The 21,136-nt window shown below is 38.7% G+C and overlaps 2 protein-coding genes across 3 annotated transcripts in view; one reads left to right on the top strand and one right to left on the bottom strand.

Annotated features, from left to right (window-relative positions):
- kcnab1.S (potassium channel, voltage gated subfamily A regulatory beta subunit 1 S homeolog) overlaps positions 1–3,142 on the top strand; it is a 163,670-nt gene extending 160,528 nt beyond the window's left edge. The window contains exon 14 of one of the 2 annotated variants that reach the window (XM_041564918.1): positions 982–3,142. In XM_041564918.1, coding sequence (XP_041420852.1) covers positions 982–1,071 — 90 coding nt within the window. In that variant the 3' untranslated portion in view covers positions 1,072–3,142. The remainder of the gene's footprint in view (positions 1–981) is intronic. The other variant, XM_018265741.2, reaches the window with a different exon arrangement.
- Positions 3,143–13,637: 10,495 nt separating this feature from the next.
- On the bottom strand, positions 13,638–19,630 carry ssr3.S (signal sequence receptor, gamma (translocon-associated protein gamma) S homeolog). The gene is given in 5 exon segments (NM_001086259.1): positions 13,638–13,808; positions 15,714–15,845; positions 17,240–17,338; positions 19,165–19,291; positions 19,450–19,630. Coding segments are annotated over 5 exon segments (558 nt in total). The 5' UTR covers positions 19,583–19,630; the 3' UTR covers positions 13,638–13,741.
- Positions 19,631–21,136: the final 1,506 nt, after the last annotated feature.

Below are 21,136 nucleotides of genomic sequence, written 5' to 3'. Positions count from 1 at the left end.
TTGACTCTTTCCAGCTTTCAAATGGGGAAGGGGTCACTGACCCTTTCTAAAACAAATGCTCCATAAGGCTATTGCTTAATTTTATTGCTCATCTCTCTATTCAGCCCCTCTCCTATTCATATTTCAGTCTCTTATTCAAATCAATGCATGGTTGCTAGGGTAATTTAGATCATAGCAACCAGATTGCTGAAACTGGAGAGTTGCTGAATAAAAAGCTAAATAACTCAAAAACAATAAAAAATTAAAACCAATTGCTAAGCATCATTCTAAACATTTACTCAAAGGTGAACAACCCATTTAAGCTGAAGCTTAGGGCTTCAGGAAAGAAGGATAAACAAATAGATTTTGAATCTCAAAGCAGCCTTTGACAAAAAAAAAATAGAATATATGGGCAGATTATAAATCTGAATACTATTGATAAAAATATATTTTCAGTACTTTAAGGAGAAGGAAAGCCTGTGTGCCTGTATTTTACACCTTGCATGAAAAAAATAGCCAAGCTGAACCACCATATTTTTAAAATAGACTAGTAGGATTTTTCTGTAGTACTGTATGTTATTGAAAGCTGACCCGTGGAGCCTTGTGCTCAGATGCCATGTTGGATGCAACTGACTGGAGGATACGGATACATTTACCAGCAAGAATGCACTTAGCCCAAAAAGAACATACACAGTAGCAAGGTAGCTCTTTGTGTACATACATTGATTTCCAACCAGTTGATCAGATGAGAGAGGGAGGAAGGAGAGTTAATACCAAGACTTACATTAGGTATGCCTGTTTTACTCCGCCATGCCAAAATACAGCTGTATCAATAGCCTTGTGTTTGGGGGTTGTTACTATCATTCAAAATGTTACATTTTATAATAAATTGCATGCACTCTAAACAAAAAAATTTCCCTGTACTTTGTTTCTGCATAGAGTCAGTGGCACTGACCGTTGATATTGTTTTATTTCACTTACCGATTCCATTTCAATTTCTAGGTTCTTCCAAAGATGACCTCTCATATTGTCAGTGAGGTTGACAACATTTTGGGAAATAAGCCATACAGTAAAAAGGACTACCGATCATAAGACACTGCACGAACAAAAGGACTGCATGATTAAATTAGTGCCCTGTATATAGAACTGGAACACTAGCAAGTGGCTTTTCCAGTTATCTGCTGTATATCTGTCATGTCAGAGGATTCTACCATAGAAAGCACATACAATCAATGACTAATTATTTTGTCCTTTGTAGTTTAAGTTCTTTCTGTATATAGGGACAGTAATACTGCAATACAAGTTGCTCTCTTTTTAAAAAAAAGTGCAGCCTTGACAAATATTTATACAGGTTGCCTCATATCACTATAAACTGTAATATAATATATTTGTAAAGCCTTCAACGCCTGGGAATTGGCACTTTCTTAGGTCTAATTGGGTGGACCTCACATGGCATGCATTCACCAAACCACATCATATATTTTTTGCCTAATTAGACCAGCTACCCAACCCGCAAAAGTTTACTCCCAACCTACTAACCAACCTTCCTCTATGAAAGGCATGACATCCTATACACAGAAGTGATGTAATTTGAGGTTAAAAGCCTGGAGGATTTGAAAAAGCTAATTTTCTAAATTAGTGCAAAGTGTTGTATCAAACCAAGCTGGCGAACTGCCTCTGTGGTCACCATATACTCAAAGTGAACTACATAATACCCACTGCACATACCTATGGTCATCAAAATTGATCTCAGACTCCCACTGGGAGTTCCTTGGAGCTCTTAACTTCAGGGCCAGAAGGTTGTAAAATAAACACAACAGAAATGTTACCCTAATAACCAAAGATAGCAGTCCAAGTTAAAGTAACCCACCAGATTATGGAAGAGGCCCAGGTGCACCGCACCGAGTCTTCTGCAAGGGGAGCAGTCCAAACCAGAAATGTGTAGAGCAGGCATTTAAAAAGGCAGTCTTCCACCAGGCAATTAGATAAGTAAAATATTTATTATGTCAGATCAGCATAGCCTTGACCCTAACATACTGTAAAACAGGGTTCCTCATTTTTTATTTACTCCTGAGCCACATTCAAATCTTAAAAGAGTTGGGGAGCAACACAAGCAGAAATAGTTCCTGGGGGTGCAAAATGAGGGCTTTGGTTGTTTTTTTGGTAGACCCTATGTGGACAGCAGTCTACAGGGGGTTCTGTTTGGCAGTAGACCTGTTTTTAAAAAATAAGCACCTGCTTTGAGGCCACTGGGAGCAACATCCAAGGGGAGGGTGAGCAAGTTTTACCCAAGAGCAACTGGTTGGGGATCACAGCTATAAATCTACTTACCTATCTATCTGCCTGCAACTGTATTTTGGTATTACTGGCCCTTTAAATTGACACCAGCTTCTTATGCTGTATTCAGATGTTTTTGTTTAAAACTTTAAATGCAGTAGTGCATACATTTTGAGGCAAGTGGAGTAATTCTGGGGCAAAGAAAAAGCGCCATTTGTAAAAAATAAAGTTTGTAAATATGTTTCCATTGCCCTAGAATTAGACCACATTTATATTTTGTTACACCCTGTAACAAGATTAAAAGGTTTTGTTTTAAAAGAGGAGTATATTTTCTACCCTGTGATCTGTGAGACACCAACAATGTCAATTATTTGTTCCTGCTGGTAGTACAGTAAAATTATAAAATGCTTCAAAATAGTTCATTTGCAAATAAAAATGATACATGAGAAAGCAAAAGATATAGAATAAGGATTGGTTGGGGGAAAATCTACACCAGTACAAAGCAGAACTACCATTTTATTTATTTAAATAAAATATATATTTATATTAATGTCAGGCTATATATTCACATGGGCATTTGAAACCACATTTCTAGCTGAAATACACACGAATTGCTATTAACAGGGGGTTCTGCCAATTGAATGGGACAGAGGTTGCTGCACTGACAGCACAGAACCAAAACCTGAAGCTCAGATGCAAGGACAGGTATGGGATCCGTTATCCGCAGATGAAGGAGATAGACTCTAGCGCTACTTCGCACTCTGGCGAATGGACTTAACTACGCAAATTCGCTAAGATGCGGCTTTTAATGGAACGTTACCTCTTGCGCCAGACTTGCCTTCCCCACCTCAGACCAGCCGAAGTACAATAGAGTAGATAGGACTTCCTCAAAAAAAATTGAACATTTTTCTAAGTCCAAAAAACGCTGGCGACGTTTCCGTTTTTTCTGGGTGATAGGCTGCAAAAGAGCGTACATTTTTTTTTAAGGGAACCTGGCTTCCCCCCTACATTTCCTAACATATGGCACATAAACTATACACTGGGCTCATGTGTAGGGCAATATAACAACTTTATTATATTTTATTAAGGTTTCCCTTGTGTAGTGTAATGTATTTGCTGCAACATATATGTACATTTAAATTTAACTTCCTGCCGTATGCAAATTAGCCAACGCTAGCACAACTTAGCTTTGCTTGCCGAATTAACGCTAGCAAAATTTCGCCATCATTTGGTGCCCTGGAAGCAACTTCACATTTTAGTGAATTAGTGTTGTCCTGGCGAATTTTCGTCTGTGAGTGAAGCCGTCGCCGGTGATATTTTGGCGGTTAGTAAATTTGCCCCATAGACTCCATTTTATCCAAATAAACCACATTTGGATGATTTCCTTTTTCTCTGTAATAATAAAACAGTAGCTTGTACTTGATGCAAACTAAGATATAATTAATCCATTTTGGAAGCAAAATCAGCCTATAGGGTTTATTTAATATTTACAGTACATGTTTTTCTAGTAGACTTAAGGAATGAAGATCAAAATTAAGTTAAGATCCGTTATCCAGAAAACCCCAGGTCCTGAGCTTTGTGGATAACAGGTCCCATACCTGTACTATATTTCTACTGTAGCAATCAACACCCTATGACAAATGTTATGTTAGACTTTTGTTCTAGTATTTATTTGTACAGGGAACTGCTGATGTTCATTCTTGCAGAATGTCTGTACCTCAATGCAGTTAGGGTTAGGGTTCATTTATGAACATGGCACAATTTTTTCTGTTCCCACTGCTGTCAGGTACAACTTTGTAACTAACTGTATAAAGGGCATCATTTCGGGGTGTCCCCTTGCAGTCCCCATTCCTCCATGCCATCGACAAGGACCTTCATCAAAAACCCTCTTATCTACTCAGTTATAGGACTTTGCGCGGTGCATTGTGCCTTGCTCCATATGAGACAATTATGTTGCAACTGCCATATGGTAGAGAGAGCACTTTGCAATGTGCAGTGCTTAGGTGCAAGTGCTAAGGGGAGCAATTTCATACTCCTTAGTGCACCAACAATTGGGTCTGTTTGTTAGTAACCACGTCACTATATCTCTTTGACAATTGTATTCTTAGCTACAGCTGCACAGTAGAGGATTAATGGGAGGTGAGGCCCCTAGGCTACATCCACAGGTCCCCCTTCTAGGCAACTGCTGGAGCTGTATGTGTGGAGATCCAGCTCCTGAGCTCTCTATGCCGGGTCAGGTGTGGTGCATGCCAGTCACGTGACTGGGGGTGCACGCACGCTGCCTACCTTCTCCCAGTTAATGCGCCTGAAGGAACTAGCAGTAGTAATACATTTTAAAAGAAATATTAAAAAAAACATATATTAAAAGAAAATAGACATAATTGAAAAAAACTAGATGGGCCCCTAATAATACTAGACCCCTAGACTATAGCCTAGGGGGGTCTGAAAATTAATCTGCCCCTGCTGTTTGATGCAAGATAATAACCTGTAAATCTCTAATATAATCCTAGATAATTGCCACCAACACATAAATTAAAATTTATAGCCAATGAATTGTTTAGTTAGCGGAGTTGAAAGTTGAAATTTAGGAAGACCAAAAATAGTTAAAAGGGGTATTATTATTTTTTTAGTTCAAACCCAAACACAAATATATATCAGTATAACCGATACGATTTTATATAGCTTTTGTAAATGTATTTAACTGTAAAATATCTAACACTGGAATGTGTTAAAACTATGTAAAGTACTTGGTATGTAAAGAACCGTGTATGGTATTTTTTAAATGTCTGTATTATAGGGAGAAGTGCAGGTTCCAAAATATTAAGCAGTTTTCAGATTAGAAGGAACTTGTAGAGAGAGTTTCATTGTCTTTTACTACATTCTGTTTTATACACACACACATATACACACACACACACATATACGCACCTACACACATGCACAGGCCACATTTGTGTAAAATAAGAATCTTAAAGCATCTAATATAGTGGAGCAACACCCATTTTTACTTTGTGAAATTGCCAAATGGTTTTCATAGGCATGTCATACCGATAAACATGTGTCCAAATGCTAGTGGCTGTATAATAAATCTTTTTTTACAAAAAGGTTTTTCTTGGATATTTATTGTGCTTCCTATTCCCTGCTGCAAACAAGTCAGCCATGCTGTGTGACTAGAGATGGGTGAATAAATTCACCAGATGCAAATTTGCGGCGAATTTCTGCATGTCGCCGCCGACGAATAAATTCGCACAACTGCTGCAAAACTTCCCAAAAATTTGCATCAAAACCAGTGCGCAAACATTATTCGGGAGCCCATTGACTTTCCATAATTTAGATCTCTATACTTTAGATCTACTAAAACTCATTAAAACATTAAATAAACCCAATAGATTTTTTTGCCTCCAACATGAATTAATTATATCTTAATTTGGATTAAGATACAATTTTGGTAATATATAAAAAAGGGATGTATGTTTTACATTTTGAGTTATTTGATTAAAATGAACTCTAAGGGAGATGGCCTTCCAGTAATTTGGAGCTTTCTCGATAACAGGTTTCCAGATAATGGATCCCATACCCGTATAACCAGATCCTTGTGCAGAACCAGGTTTGCTGCTATGGATTTATTTAATGTTTAAATGTAGACTAAGGGATTTTTTGCACAGGTGTTTTTCTGTGCATTTTTTTCACACTCAGTATGTGTACATAAATGCATAGAAAGAAGCCTGAGTTGCCTATACTTTCTGTATATATATTAAATTGACGCGAGTTTCAGAATTGACGCATGCATTAAAATTTGAGTTTCGCTAATTTTTCTCAGTTTCGCAGGAAATTCACAAATTTTTCGAAACGAAATGGGACAAATTCGCCCATCACTATGTGTGACTGCTGGACATTACAAATCTCTGGAATCAAAGTCTAATACCAATAGCACTCAATATAAACCTAAAAAATCTTATTTGATGTGGGTAAAATTGTTTGGCTGCAAAACACATCATAGCCAACGTTAAGGTCCCCATTAGGACCTTTTTCATCCTTGAAAAAGGTTCTAACGAGGACTGAAACGTTGGACTATGATATGATAGAAATAAAGAGGTGAACATTTTTTTCCATGGGTGTTGCCGGTTTTCTGATATTCGTGGATAAATACATATTTTAACCGTGCACCCCGTTTCATTGAGTTCATTTTCAAGGAGCAGCGGGGCTAATTTAATAAGATGGCACTACAAGTATGGGACCTGTTATCCAGAATGCTCGGGACCTGTGGTTTTCTGGATAATGGATCTTACCGTAATTTGGATCTTCATACCTTAAGTCTGCTAGAAAATCATAAATAAACCAAAATGGTTCTGCTTCCAATAAGGATTCATTATAACCTTTTAAATCAAGTACAAGGTACTGTTTTATTACTACAGAGAAAAGGAAAATACTTTTTTAAAATGTGGATTATTTGGATAAAATAGAGTCTTTAATTTGGATCTTTCTGGATAACTGGTTTTTGGATAACAGATCCCTTAACTGTACCAGCAAGTAATAAAAAAGAAGATGTTGTGGTATGATAAAGGAGAAGAGAATCAATTTAAATGCCATGTTACCATATTACAGCTTCCAAAATCCAGGACCTGTGAGCCTACTGTACACCTAAATAGCTGTCAACAACCCATGGCATTATTGCCATCTGCTCCACAATTTTGTCCTCAAAGGACCTCACACCCCCACCACTTACCCTTGTTACATGCGTAACAATATTTTGCTACACAAAATTCACATGTGCCCTTGTAGACGTTTGTCTGCTTACCAGGAAATATATGGAATCCCAAGGGGAAAAATGATGGTGCTTAGCACTGAAATGCCACTTAAATAAATATAAGCCCCACAAAATCTCAACAACAGGTTAATCTTGTATTAAAGGCTTTTTGTCTCATCCAGAGAACTATATGAACATCTGAAACGTCTCTATGATTGCAATTCAGGCAGCACTTGAAATGCCTACTTTAAGAGTATGACTGTTCTAAAATAATCCATGACGTTTAGAAAAAATGACCATTTAAAAACGAAAGTGGCAGAATGCCTTATAACATGCAGTGTTAGGCATTAAGCATAGCGTTTCTTGGTTGTGAGTTCTATGTCTTAGAAGTGGGGTGTTTAACAATAAGTCTGGTTGTTCACAGTAAACCTTAACCATAAAAAGAGCATACATTCCCTTGAAGAATTGCCAGAAGGTTTATTGAAGACAACTTAATTGGACATCCCTAAATTTAAATAATATCTGTAGTCACATTGGATTGGATTGAATATAAGGTATGCTAGCAGTTCAGTGGCGTAACTACCGGGCAGCAGGGGGTGCAAATGGGCCATGGCCCGCACCCCCGCAGGGCCCCCCCCCCGGCAGATCGCGTGCACTTCAGCCGGCTGGAGTCTGTTGCAGCCGCAAAGAAAACCAGCACGAACGGGGGGGGGGGCGGCTGCACGGCCCGCCCCCACCTAGTTCCGTTACTGTGGCAGTTCATTATAATTATTTATAATACAGGTATGTGACCTGTTATTAAGACCTGGGGGCAAATTTACTTACCTAAGTTGCACCAGTGTTGCCTTCGCTGCACTTCGCCAGGCGTAGATTCTCCTGGGTTGCACAAATTCACGAAGATCCAAAGTTGCACACAAGTTACCGATCGATTGTGAAGTTGTGCTAGCGATGTTACGATCAGCTGTTCGAAGTTACGATAGCGATCAGAAATTTGCATACGGCGTGCAGTTAAAGTACAATGGCCATATATGCAGCAGCAAACACAATACACTACACAAGGCCAGGGAATCTTATTAAATGTGTTCTAATGCCCTACACATGTGCCCACAGTATAGTGTAAGTGCCATATGTTATCAAATGTAGGGGGGGAAGGAGGGTACCCTAAAAAAAATTCCTCTCTTTTTCAGTCTATCACCCTATAAAAAGTAAAAGACGCCAGCGTTTTTTTTGGGACTTAAAAAAATTTCAACTTTCTTTGAACCATCCCTATCTACTCTATTGCACTTCTGGTCTGAGGTGGCGAAGTAAAGTCTGGCGCAAGAGGTAACGTTCACAAAAATCCGCAAGTTAGTGAACTGGTGTAGTTATGCCCCTTCGCCATACCGCAACTTCGCCTGGCATAAGGGTGTGAAGTATAGCGCTAGAGTAGGTCCACTTTGCTAGCGAATTTACGCCAGCACCCGTTAGTAAATCAGCGAAGTGGCAAAATGATGTCCCGCTGGCAAATTTTCACTAGCGTTAGCCACTTCGCCTTTTAGTAAATTTGCCCCCTGGGGTTTTCCAGATAAGCTGTATTTCTGTAATGTGGATATCTATACCGTAATTCTGCTAAAAAAAAACTTTTAAATGTTAAATAAACCAATAGGATTGTTTTGCCACCAGTATATATGCATTCAGCTTAGTTACCATCAAGTACAAGCTACTGTTTTATTATTACAGAGAAAAAAGAAATCCTTTTTTTAAAAAAAAATGAATAATTTGATTACAATAGTGTGTATGGAAGATGGCCTTCCGGTAATTCAAACTTTTGGAATTACAGGTTTTCAGATAACATATATTCGGATATACTGAAAGAGGCATTAACTGCAGCCATTGTGGTGCAGAACATACTGGATTATACATGCTGCAATATAGACTATAGTACATTGCTTGAAGCATAACGCTATTTCCTACTGGTATCGCATGCCGATAATTTACAATATGATAATATTCATTAATGGCCTTTAGCTTTTAGAATTTTTCCGGTTGAACATAATTCACTGCATAGAAGTGGGACATGTGAGTGGAATTATAATTATGAAACTATAAAATGTACAGATAATGATTAGTCTCCAAGTGCAATTCTAAATCTATTCTATTATCTATTGATCCCAGAATGCTTTTATACCATAAGAAAACTGTATGCCTCAAAGTCTAGCCTCAAATCTGTTATTCCTCAGTGATGTTCTTCAGCTTCAGTTCTGTTTCAATTTGAAGTTCTGAAAGGCAGCCTATTAGTGCCCTGTGCTCTGCTCCTGTACTTCTAATATTAGATGTAGTACAATTAGAAAAATAAAAATCGAATGGCTTACTGTTAGTTACAAGACCATCTTCAGCCGATTCGGTAATCTTCGGAATGAGACTGGTGCTTCGGCAATTTTCGTGAGTTTCAGCGCCGCTTCGCCAGTCTCATTCTAAAGATTACTGAAGAGAAGAAGGTGGCACCCGTGAACTCCAGGGGGCAGCTAGGCATGGGGGGGGGAGGAAGGAGGGGGTTCTATGTAAGGTAGTGGATTTTTTTTATCAAGGGTTTGTTTCTCCTTTAAGGTGGCCATACACACAGAGATCTCTCCCTGATATGTCCATCTTGAAGTGGGAGATATCAGGCTGATCCCATTATGGGCCCTAGGGCCAAATGATCGGACCACAACGCTAAAAATACAGGTGGTTGGATCGAGGACTGCATCAGTTTTTTAAACCTGGTCAATCAACATCTTTTCCATAGAAGGGCCCCATACACTGCCTAATAAGCTGATGACTTGATTTGCCGGCAGCTTATATCAGCCTGTGTATGGCCACCTTTAGACAAGCACCCAATTGGAACCCATCTTATTAATCATTTAGCTAATTTGCATTTCCTTATGTATTATGGCACTGATACAATAAGAAGGTTCATATTACAAGCCATTGTTTCGGGCTTCAGTATAAATTAAAATTGTAGAGGAGACCATGTGACTGGAAAGAAGAATAATATTACCTTGTATTATAGACTGAAATGTGTTAGAAAAACCGAAAATGCCATGGCTAAAGTGTATGATTCAACTAAGTATTTTTATATTTAAAACATAATAAAGAAATAAAATAACCTTTATTTAAAAGTGTTTAATGATTTACATGTTGTTTATATGCATTAGTGAGGTGTGGGTGGACTTTTTGATCACTGTAGAAATTCAATTTGCCTAAGACATGCCAGTAAGAACACTGTATAAATGGATAGATTGAAAGCTTTACCTCAGCCAAGCTGAATACCACATATTTTTCTTTATCCCCAACACTCCTTGTCTCTCCTTCGCCTTCCTGAAACATCAGTAAAAAGAATCAAAGATGGCTGTGTATTCCACAGTGGGTTGCATGGCCATCTTTGATCTATTCCAGTTCTGGGAGCTGAAAGCAACATTGGACATAATGTGGGGTGGACAATGTAAGTCCCTTCAGATGCTGCAGGGTCTGTGTGGGCTTTATTTATATCACTGTTTGGTAATGACCTTATAATGTGTCTGTTCAGCCTGATAAACGACATGAAGTTGCACACATGGATGCAAAGGGATTTTGCAGTTAACACCAGTCTGGAACTGTCAGTAATAACCGAGATCTCTTAGGGGCCTGCCCCCCATAGCTGCAACTGAGTTGTGCTGAGTGAGCAAATGCCGCTATTGGATCAGAGGATCTGAAATGATGAAATATGCAGAATTTTCCAAACTGGCTCTAATTTGCAAAGCGTTGGTACATCCAGTGTAAAGTTGCAGGGGATGCTACTTAGCGGACATGGGGGGACTGATTTATAATTCTTTGAGCAGGCCCGGAATGGTAATCTGTAGGTTCTGGCTAATTCCAGAGGGGCTGCTGTAAGATCCCATAGGCAACCACTATTTACTGATTGTCTGTGTACCCAAAATGCCAGGGCATATATTCATCTCAGTCTGGACCTGCCTTTATAGACTGCAGAAAAAATGAGTCAACACAGGAACTGCTTTGCATTTCTTCCATCAATTTACCAGAAGATGACACTAGAAGAATCATAACCAAGTTACTTGGTATTATGCTGGAAGTCTTAAACAAAATCTGCATGGCGGATAGAAATGGCCACATGAGCCACCGTATAATAAGTATGTGAATATCAATGTGCAGCTGCATCACACACTTGCTTAGGCAGTCGGCCAGGCTTCATTTCCCACCAGTTAAATTGGCCGGTATGTTCAACATGCTGCTCCCCAATAAATCAGCCACTATTACAGTAAACTGTTAAACCATATCAGAAATATTTAATGGTGACATAAGTTAGTCTCGGAAAGGCTAAATGTGCAATATACATTTTTGCTGGGTGGCACTACATTACTATAACTATATCTAATATAACAGACTGCCTCTTCAGGGAAAGCGCATTCTAGGACTGCTAGTTTTACAAGAAGAACATGCTGAGAGACTTGATAAAGATATATAGGGCTGATTAGAGCCTGATTAAATTCCCCTTTAAGGATATTTATATTAATAGTTGCAAAGTATAACCCATAGTAACCAAACAGCAAGTAGCATTTACTGGTTACTTCTTGAAAGCAAATATCTCACTAATTGTTGTGGCTGTGTGTTTGTACAAACATTCAATTTATTACAGTTTTGCTCTTTACAATATCAGATTTTTGCCCCAAGAAAGAAAAAAACAGTTAATTTTCCTAGTTGCATCAGCTGTAAGTTATCAGTACAGGTATGGGATCCGTTATCTGGAAACCAGCTATCCAGAAAGCTCAGAATTGCAGAACGGTGGTGTGTCCTGTAGCTCTATTTTATCCAAATAATCCACATTTTAAAAAAATGATTTCCTTTTTCTCTGTAATAATAAAACAGTACCTTGTACTTGATCCAAACTAAGATATAATTAAACCTTATTGAAAGCAGAACCCGCCTATTGGGTTTATTTAATATTTACACGGTTTTCTAGTAGATTAAGGTATGAAGATTAATCTTACAGAAAACCCGGAAAACCTGGAAAACCCCAGATCCCGAGCATTCTGGATAACTGGTCCAATACCTGTATTTAACGATGTCATTTTAAAAATTCAAGCAGATTTATAAAACATAATTCTTCTTCTGTAGCAAGAAATACAACTCTAAATACCTAAACAAAAATACCTATTTATAGAGAAACTTATTAGGAATATATTTTTTCTGCAGGAAAGACAATGGATTTGGAAAGCCCTGGGCACTCCTTGTATGTTTAAATCCACTAACAATAACTTGATAGACTGATTCAGAAAAAGATAAAAGCCTTTCTACTCCAAAATGAACTATAAAAACGGTTTTGGGCTTATTTATCTAAAATCTAATTTGTGAGGATTCACAGAATTTTTTAAAATTTCTTTAAATAAACTCAAATTAAAAAAAAACTCAAATGTTTGCTTATTTATTAAAAATCTGAATAAAAAATTCTATTGAATACAATCATGGGAAAAACTCAATACCTTGAATGTGTGAGTTTACAAGCTTTAAACACTCAAAAATCTCAAACTTTAAAAATGGCTTAAATTTCGCCTAGAACTACTCTCATTGACTCCTACATGAACTCGCCAGATTTTAGATGCCGAAGTTTAACATTAGAGTTTTGGAATACAGTATATAAATCAAATCATGACAAAAAATGTAATTTGAACATTTATAACCATCTTAGTGTATACTGCATTTCCCAAAACTTGCACTTTACAGCATCTTATTGATCACATGTCCTTTGGTACAAAAAAATATTCATAAATATAAACCTCATGGCTATAAACACCAAGTAGCTGTATATAAAAAATATCAGTTGTTTTTCTGGTGGGGCCTTTAGATAGCCCTACACTGACTAACTTTATAGATAAGAGACCTAACATTCAATGGGACAACTAGACAAATATTGTTTGATGTGGCCATATTATAAACAGGGACGGCCACAACATATTATTCTGTTCATCTGGGTCAACAACCCAAAAAAAAAAATGGAACTGAAAGGAAGTGAAGAGGAGATGAGGTTTGTGTTATGTTTTTATCTACCAATGCACCATGGGGGAGATTCAGCTTTCAGTTTGGACAGATCAGTTGCAATATGTCCAGATGATTAAACAGTATGGTTCAGACTTGCCACATCTGGGCATATATGGCCAACAAAACTACCTGACTGCATCTTATACCGACACGTTCCCATGGAAATCAATAGGAACATGTTGCTACTACTAGAATAGACCAGGCACTATGTTCATTTTGCAGTAAAGTTACCCCTGCCCAGACATGTTTAATGCACCCGACAGTCCAAGAATTAATAAGGTCCCTTGGCTCAGAGTCAGTTGTATAAGTCATGTTGGCCTGGGGTGCAATGCAATCCTTCAGTAGGATGGAATACTGTATTTACTTGTACTCTAGCCAATGAAAGTATCACACAGCCCCCGTCCCTGTATACAGGAAGCAAGAAGTGCTGCTCCTCATAACACTACTCCCAGTGTAACTCCAGTATCTCTGGGTTGGGGGGAGGATTTGTGATTTTTTTCCCCACCCTTTAAATTGTAAAACTGTATTGAGTTTGCATTCTTACATTTGTTTCAAGCCCAGAAAATACAACTCCTAATAGAAACCACAAAAGATGTTTATTTTACACACTGTTTGCTTAAGGAAAAAAAAAAATACAGAAAACAATCCTTTTTTTTTTTTATTCATGCTTTGGAAATCGGTGTCCGATTACTTTGATCCTGTAGAAAGCAGAGCAATGAGTCCAGAGGAAGCACTTAAAGATAAAATGTAATTTCTAAAAGACTGGGTTAAGGATGGTTACCAAGATCAAGTAAAAAATGTTTTCCCATTTAACAATGGAAACTTTAAGGAATACATAGTTTTAAGCCATAGAGAAGTATGGCAAAGAACAAGTGCAGGATTATTTCTCTACCCCTTTCCTAACATACTCTTTGCCAATTGTTCATTCGTAATCTAACAATCTACCTCACACGGGCTAAACATATAATACAGTTTTAGAGAGAAATTGTTTAGTGACCACTTCCCACAGTAGAAGAAAGATTGCAAATTTTATAGATGGCACCAGTGCGCAGTAAATGTAATAAGACTTCTTACTGAAAAAGTTATATTTGCTCCAAAAGATTATGACGAGTTCAAACACTTCTTAAAAGAGTGCAATGCGCAATTACATTTCAAAACGAGTCTAAGAATATTACATTGCAAAATACAGATTTGTGTTACCTGTGCAAATTGCTTTCATCTCATGAGGGGTTTAGCATAGATAAGTTAAAAGTTGAAGCCAAGCTTGCTATTTCCTAAAGTAATAATAGTAAAGTTAAATATTCACTGTGCCACCTATTATCCGATTAAGGACCAAAAGTCCTGCTACTACAATACTGCCTCTGAGATGACTCAAAGGAGAATGTAAAGTAAAACAACTGGAGGCAGACAAAATATTAATCATAATCTTCGTCACCATCTCATTTGACTTATTCCATCTACTTTTCATTCCAGTCTGGGCAGGCACATGCCCAGAGAGTGAAATACAAAGTTAGACATGAAAAGCCAGACTTTTCACTTTACTTCACACGGGCCTGCCTGTGCTCTAAAGGTGGCCATAGACGTTACAATTACAATCTATCCAGGAAAGATCATTTGTTTCAATACACACGTGTAGAACTGAATTGTCAGATATACAAGTAGAAACAATAGACTTCTACCTGTATCTGACGATTCAGCACTAACATTGGGCGATATTCGGGTGCCTTCAAAGGTGCCGTCGACGAGCAGATCGATATCCAGGTCTTCTGCTGATATCGGTCGGCTTGTCTTCCATATTACACACACGGAATCTCATATGAAATTTTTTTTGAACTTTATTATTGGTGAGTCTATGGCCACCCTAAGAAGGGAAGTCAGATAATGAACGAAGATTGCACCAAATGAGCTTCTACAGAAGCACCCTGGGAAATGCAGTTTTCTGCTAACAGGAGCACCAGAGTGGGTATCTGGTAATCAACTATTTTGCATAAGCATAGTTTAACCTTAAACGCTTTAAAGGAGAACTACATCTTAAAAATAAATCTGGCTAAAAATGTCATGTTTTATATACTGAACTTATTGCACCAGCCTAAAGTTTCAGCTTGTCAATAGCAGCAATGGTTCAGGACTTCAAACTTGTCACAGGGGGTCACCATCTTGGAAAGTGTCTGACAATCACATGATCAGTGGGCTCTGAGCAGCTGTTGAGAAGCTAAGCTTAGGGATTGTTGCACATTTACAAGCAGAAAATGAGGTTGGCCTTTAATATAAGCGGATGCTACAGGGCTGATTATTAAATTCAGATGCTAGTTGCACTGGTTTCTATGCTGCCATGTAGTAATTATCTGTATTAATTACTAATCAGCCTTATATTGTGACATTTCTATTCTATAGGTACTGTATATTGTAAGTGGGTCCCTAAGCTCAGTAAGTGACAGCAGCACAGAGCACGTGCAGTGAATCAGCAGAAAAGAAGATGGGGAGCTACTGGGGCATCTTTGGAGACACATATCTGCTAAAGGATTGTGGTTGCCTTGGGCTGGTACAGAAGCCCAAAACATTATGTACAACATTTCTAGCCTACTTCTTTTTTTCGTTAAGATTTCATTTAAAGAGAATACCTGTATATCACCTTTTAAGCATTTTATGGAAAGGATACACGGTAGGGTTGAAGCTCTTCAGAATAAAGAAAGAAGCAATGATCACCAAAACCAGGAATAAGGTATTATTGTAGAAAATGGAGAATGTTGTTGCCTCATAATCAGCAACTTCATTCTTCTTCCAAAGGATCCTGCAAAAGAAAATTGCTTCATACTACAGAAATTGCTTCAAGGACAAACCATATATATTAATTGCTGTGAATCACTAAGTTACTGGTCATCACAGAACCAGGATAGTGAATCAATGAGACAATTGATATACTCTGACCTGGGATTTTTGGTCTGATTCTGCCCAACATAGTTACTTTGGAAGTCCATCAAGTTCAACCCCTCCAAATGAAAACCCAGCACCCATACACACACCCCTTCCTACTTTCACATAAATTCTATATACCCATATCTATACTAACTATAGAATTTAGTATCACAATAGCCTTTGATATTATGTCTGTCCAAGAAATCATCCAGTTTTAAGTTTGCTTTTTGCATGGGGTCACTTCAGTTTAATCCCACATTAGAAATACATACTTTTAAGGTTAACAGGATTTGATTAAACTAAACCTAATGTATGTATTTTTAAGTTTAAACTTTAAAAGGCATTCCACCTTTGGACAACTGCCCAAATACAAACATCCCTTGCCATGTCAAGCTTTGTACAACTGATCTCTATCATTTAAGATGCACTTCTTTGATCCTGAGATTTGCCATGATTCTCTAACTGCAGTGTGAGCCTAGCCTGCCTACTGCATAGTGATGAAGGAAGCATCTAGACATGAAGCAATACTGTGCATGGCCCTCCATTCTGCTTCATTTGCATGGCATTCATATGATTGGCTGGCATGATTGATCCCGTTGGCTAAATTACGTGCAAAATGAAACTGGAAAGGAAAGTGCAAGTGAAGTAGATAGTGCCTTATGCTCGAATGTCTTAGTGGCCAGAGTCCACTGACAACCTCCTGCCTAAAAAAGGTTAAATGAAAATTACATTGAAAACACTTTACATTTAAAAATAAAATGTGTAATGGCTTAGGCTGTATATATTACGGCAGGTAACTAAACATTAACATCCCAATTAAGTTCAGCAGGGAAGGAACTGATCTGAATAATTGAAGATTTCAGGTAAGAAGCCATATGCTATTGCACAGTCTCTACTAGCCTGTTCTTAATTAACTTACAAAAGCAGTTATTGTGATGTTGCCCATATCCACCAATCAGCAATTATATTTCAACAATTAAAAAATAAAAGCAAAGATCTGATTGGTTGATATGAGTTGCATCACTGTTTATGGTTTCTCTCCACTTTTTACAAAGCCTGATAAACAGACCAATAAGTGTCCACTGGTTGAGCTGTTTGCATGTTTTTAACCATAAGGTCATTGTTCAGATATCTTTAAAATGCCACATAGAAATAAAACAGGCAACTCTGATCCCTCTGAATAAAGTGACACACAATTCACTAAGGATAGCATTACTCCTGCGGCGCATATTTAACTTGCATCAAACTCAATACACAGGCAGCTGTTACCTCTCATCTTTCTCTTTTCGCGACATCTTCCTGTTGTCTGCTTCCGAAAGTTTTCGGGTCACTTCTCTAGAAACAGCATCTTCACGTTTCTGTGCCACCCTGTACATGTACACACACACACACAAAGGAAACCACCAATGATCAAACATGGGATATATATTCTCAATCACAGAACAGAAATGCAGAATGATGACATAGGGAATCCCTTTAAAATAAAATGAAGGGTTCATAGGGGCATATATTCTCATTTGTGGAACAGAAATATAGAATGACTTCATAGTGAACCCCTTTAAAGGAAAATGAAAGGGGAGTTTGTTAAATTCTAGGCTGAACATTTCCCCACTTGTTGTATCTGATTCTAAAGAGCAAATTAATATAGCTGGGTTTTTAGTGCCGGTTCAGCTCCTATTCCCTTTGATCTTTCTGAAGCTGATCTGGACTTTTCTTCAATCACACATGCTCTGGGTCAGCAACCACAGAGAAGTAGATGTGATGAAGCAGAAGGTGCCAACTTCCCACTAATAAAAACCCCTTCCTCAGTACGCTACATTCCCCCCCCCCGCATAGTTGTAACACCTATAAGTGCCCCTAATCTTTTACTCGCCTATAGGTGCAGATTAAGTGCAGCAGAGCTCATGGGCGCAATCTTCCAGCTCTTCGGATTTCTTTGGAAAAGTGAGCGCCGTATTGGTGAATGCGCAGTTGGAGCAGTCTCCCGATTCATAGCAACTGGGCATGCTCCAAAAGTACCGGAAATTAGTGAAGGAAAGGAAGAGGATCTGAAGAATACCGAAGAGCCAGAAGATGGCGCCAATGAGCTCCGCTGTGCTTACTCTGCACCTATAGGCGAGTAAAGGATTAGGGGCACTTAAATTATCACCTATGTGTGTGTGTGGGGGGGAATATGTAGGGGTCTGGATAGGGGTTTTTGTTAGAGGGGGATTGAGTTTCGTTATCCTTTAAAGGGGAACTCCGGGTTCCAAACCAACATTTGATAAAGAGGCTCACATAACACAGAAACCCCTAATCACAGTTACATGTTTCTTCAAAAAGTATGAATAACACTATCTTACGGCTTTTTTGGAGGATACTCTGGATACTCACTCAGAAATATGGGCCCCTTGGGTCTCCTATAAGTCTGGCACGGAAGCCCCAATAGACTGAATTTCTATTGTGAGCCTTTATTATTGCATTAGTCAGTCAAATATTATGAGGTACTTTGCAATGTCTGTGATTTATTATCTTATATGAGAAAAAGGTATATTTGCTAACCACTATCCAGGTAACGGTTATACATTTCTGTACTTTTTGTTTTTTTCTTTTGATCTATTTTTGTTTTTTGCTTTATTTGCTTTTTTTTATTGAAAAAAAATCATAAATAAAGAGATTTGAAAAAAAATAACTATATGAATAAATGCCATTTTCTATGCTGAAATCCAGCTGTTTAACAGTTCTTCTCATTCTGCATCATTTTAATTCCTGGCAGGGAAGGAGGGACTACACACTGATGTTACAAATTGTAACAACTTCTCCACAGCTTACAGACAGCATGCAGGAACTACATAACCCACAATGCATGTTACTTTCATTATTTAAATCAAGTGTGCAGAGAATTGTGGGGTTTGGAGGATACAGGCTGAGGACAGATTGCTGCTGATACAAATTAACAGTAGTCAGACAGCTCAGCAAAGTAGTCAGAAAGATCAGCAGGAGCTAGCTTAGGGAATTGTTCCAAACAACCATTAAAAATCATGAAAATTCTGTATATTTTTTAATTGATGTATATTGCAAAGTTTCTTGAGATTAGGTTTACTTTTCAAAAAGCTTAAGTTTGTGTGGAGTTCCCCTTTAATAAACAGGTACAGGGGTTCCCAATTCAATAAAGAGGCAAAGTACCACCCCACCACCAGACAAAACATACTTACTTGTGTTTGAGGACAAATTTAACATTCTTGTATGCAAAAGCCACAAGGTAGGTGCTGAGCAGTGTCATTACAATGTACAACACAGCTGACTGGACAAGATCCATGTGCCATATTCTCCAATACAGCCCTAAAAGAAAAAGAGAGAAACGATCAGCTGTGCAGTACAGAAGGAGCTTTATTACCTAGAGCTGGTAAACAAGTTACAGTATGACAGAAGAGATATCAATGCGAGGGATAGAGAGAAAAGAATCCCCAGGCCGGGCCTCTGCACTGCTGAATACTTACAAATGGGGATTGCAGACACGATGAAAGCATTGCCATAGAAAAGTGCTGAAGATTTAGCCGACAGGTTGCGGCTGAAGTCTTGCATAAGCAGATCTTCCTCGGACTGCTGCTTGTTGCCAGCTTTCGGAGCCATGGTCGGTATGAGAAAGAATGAGCAGTAGAGACACGTCTCACGCTGAATGACTCTCCTCAGCCACCGTCCCAGCAATCTTCGAACTGATTCGTCAGCGCTCAGGGAGCGGAAGCGCTTGGGAAATGGGCGGGGTTAGGATTAAATTTGCCAGCCGGGCGCCTTTACTTCCGCATACGCAGCTGTGGGCGTGTCCGAAGGGGATTGGGAGTTGGGTGCTGTGAGGGCTATTGTATGTTTCGTGCGCACAGAAATATGCGCCTACAATCATTTATGTGTTTGAAAAGTGTTACAGGAAAAACGAAAAAAAAAATCTGCTTTTATGTTTTCCCTGGAAACAGAAGGCGTTTATGGCAGGGATTAATACAATGTGAAAAATTCATTTTCCAGAGCGTCAACATGTTTCTCTTGCTGTCACGTGGTCAGGCGATTTATGACGTATTTGAGAAAATCGCTGAAACGTACGTTCAGTTCTTCAGACAAGCAGCGGAATGATCTCTTCTGCTGCTGCTAAAAACACTTCAGCTACATTGTGTAAATACACATCATTTATAGAGCTGCTAAACTTCTAGTTATAAAGGGTTGTGCCTAGTGTTTCAGGCAAAATAATAACACTAATCCTTTCAATGCCTGCAGTTTTTTTAAAGGGGTTATCGGATTGTCCACCCAAAAAAAATGCAAGATATAGAAGTAATTGCACGGTGTGAATAGCTCTCATACTAGTCATGCTGGACAAAAACCCTAAACAACCCCCCCCCCCCGCCCAAAAAAATGGAAGAGTCCATTGTGTGTGTGTTATTGTCAGAGATTGTGCGGTAAGTGCATGAAAATCAAAACCCCCAAAAAAGTCAGTCCAAAAAGTTTCTGTGTCTCACTTGGGAGGCAGTGAAAGGAGTGTCACAGTTCCATAGGTCAGACCAGCATGTGGCACCCAAGATGGCTGGGAGCTGTAGGAAAAACAGCAAATACATGTTTCCTTGTGCCAACCTAAAGACCACCCTTCAGCGTCAGACTGGGGGTTACAGCGCCCTGCCAACCTTACCCAACTGGAGACAGACCAGTTGCACCGTGATGACTGATACCCCTACCCACCATGGCCCTCTCCAATGTCACTGAAGTGGTTGGGTGCTGAGGCAAAATACCAAATGCGCTACTGATGCTGTTGAACCAGTGTGGGTTGTTTATTTGCTCATGAAAAAGTGGCAATGTTTCAGGCCTATGCAAGGTCCTTTGTCAAGCCTAATGGTGTATTACACACAGCACAATTACAAAGCTTAGTCCCTCCTGCTGCTGGTCCACTCAGAACCAAGTCCAATGGACACTATGGACTTGGTTCTGGGTGGATGGGTAGTAGGAGGGACTAAGCCTCCTTTTCACTATTTAAATGTGCTGTGTGTAATACACCATTAGGCTTGACAAAGGACCTTGCATAGGCCTGAAACATTGCCACTTTTCCATGAGCTAATAAACAACCCACACTGGTTCAGCAGCATCAGTAGTGCCATTGGTGTTTTGCTTCTGGATACTTTTTTTGGGCCCTTGGCAGTTTTTTGGCCA

This window comes from Xenopus laevis, chromosome 5S (assembly GCF_017654675.1).
Source record: "Xenopus laevis strain J_2021 chromosome 5S, Xenopus_laevis_v10.1, whole genome shotgun sequence".
NCBI classification, from domain to species: domain Eukaryota; kingdom Metazoa; phylum Chordata; class Amphibia; order Anura; family Pipidae; genus Xenopus; species Xenopus laevis.
This window is presented reverse-complemented; position numbering and strand designations above follow the sequence as displayed.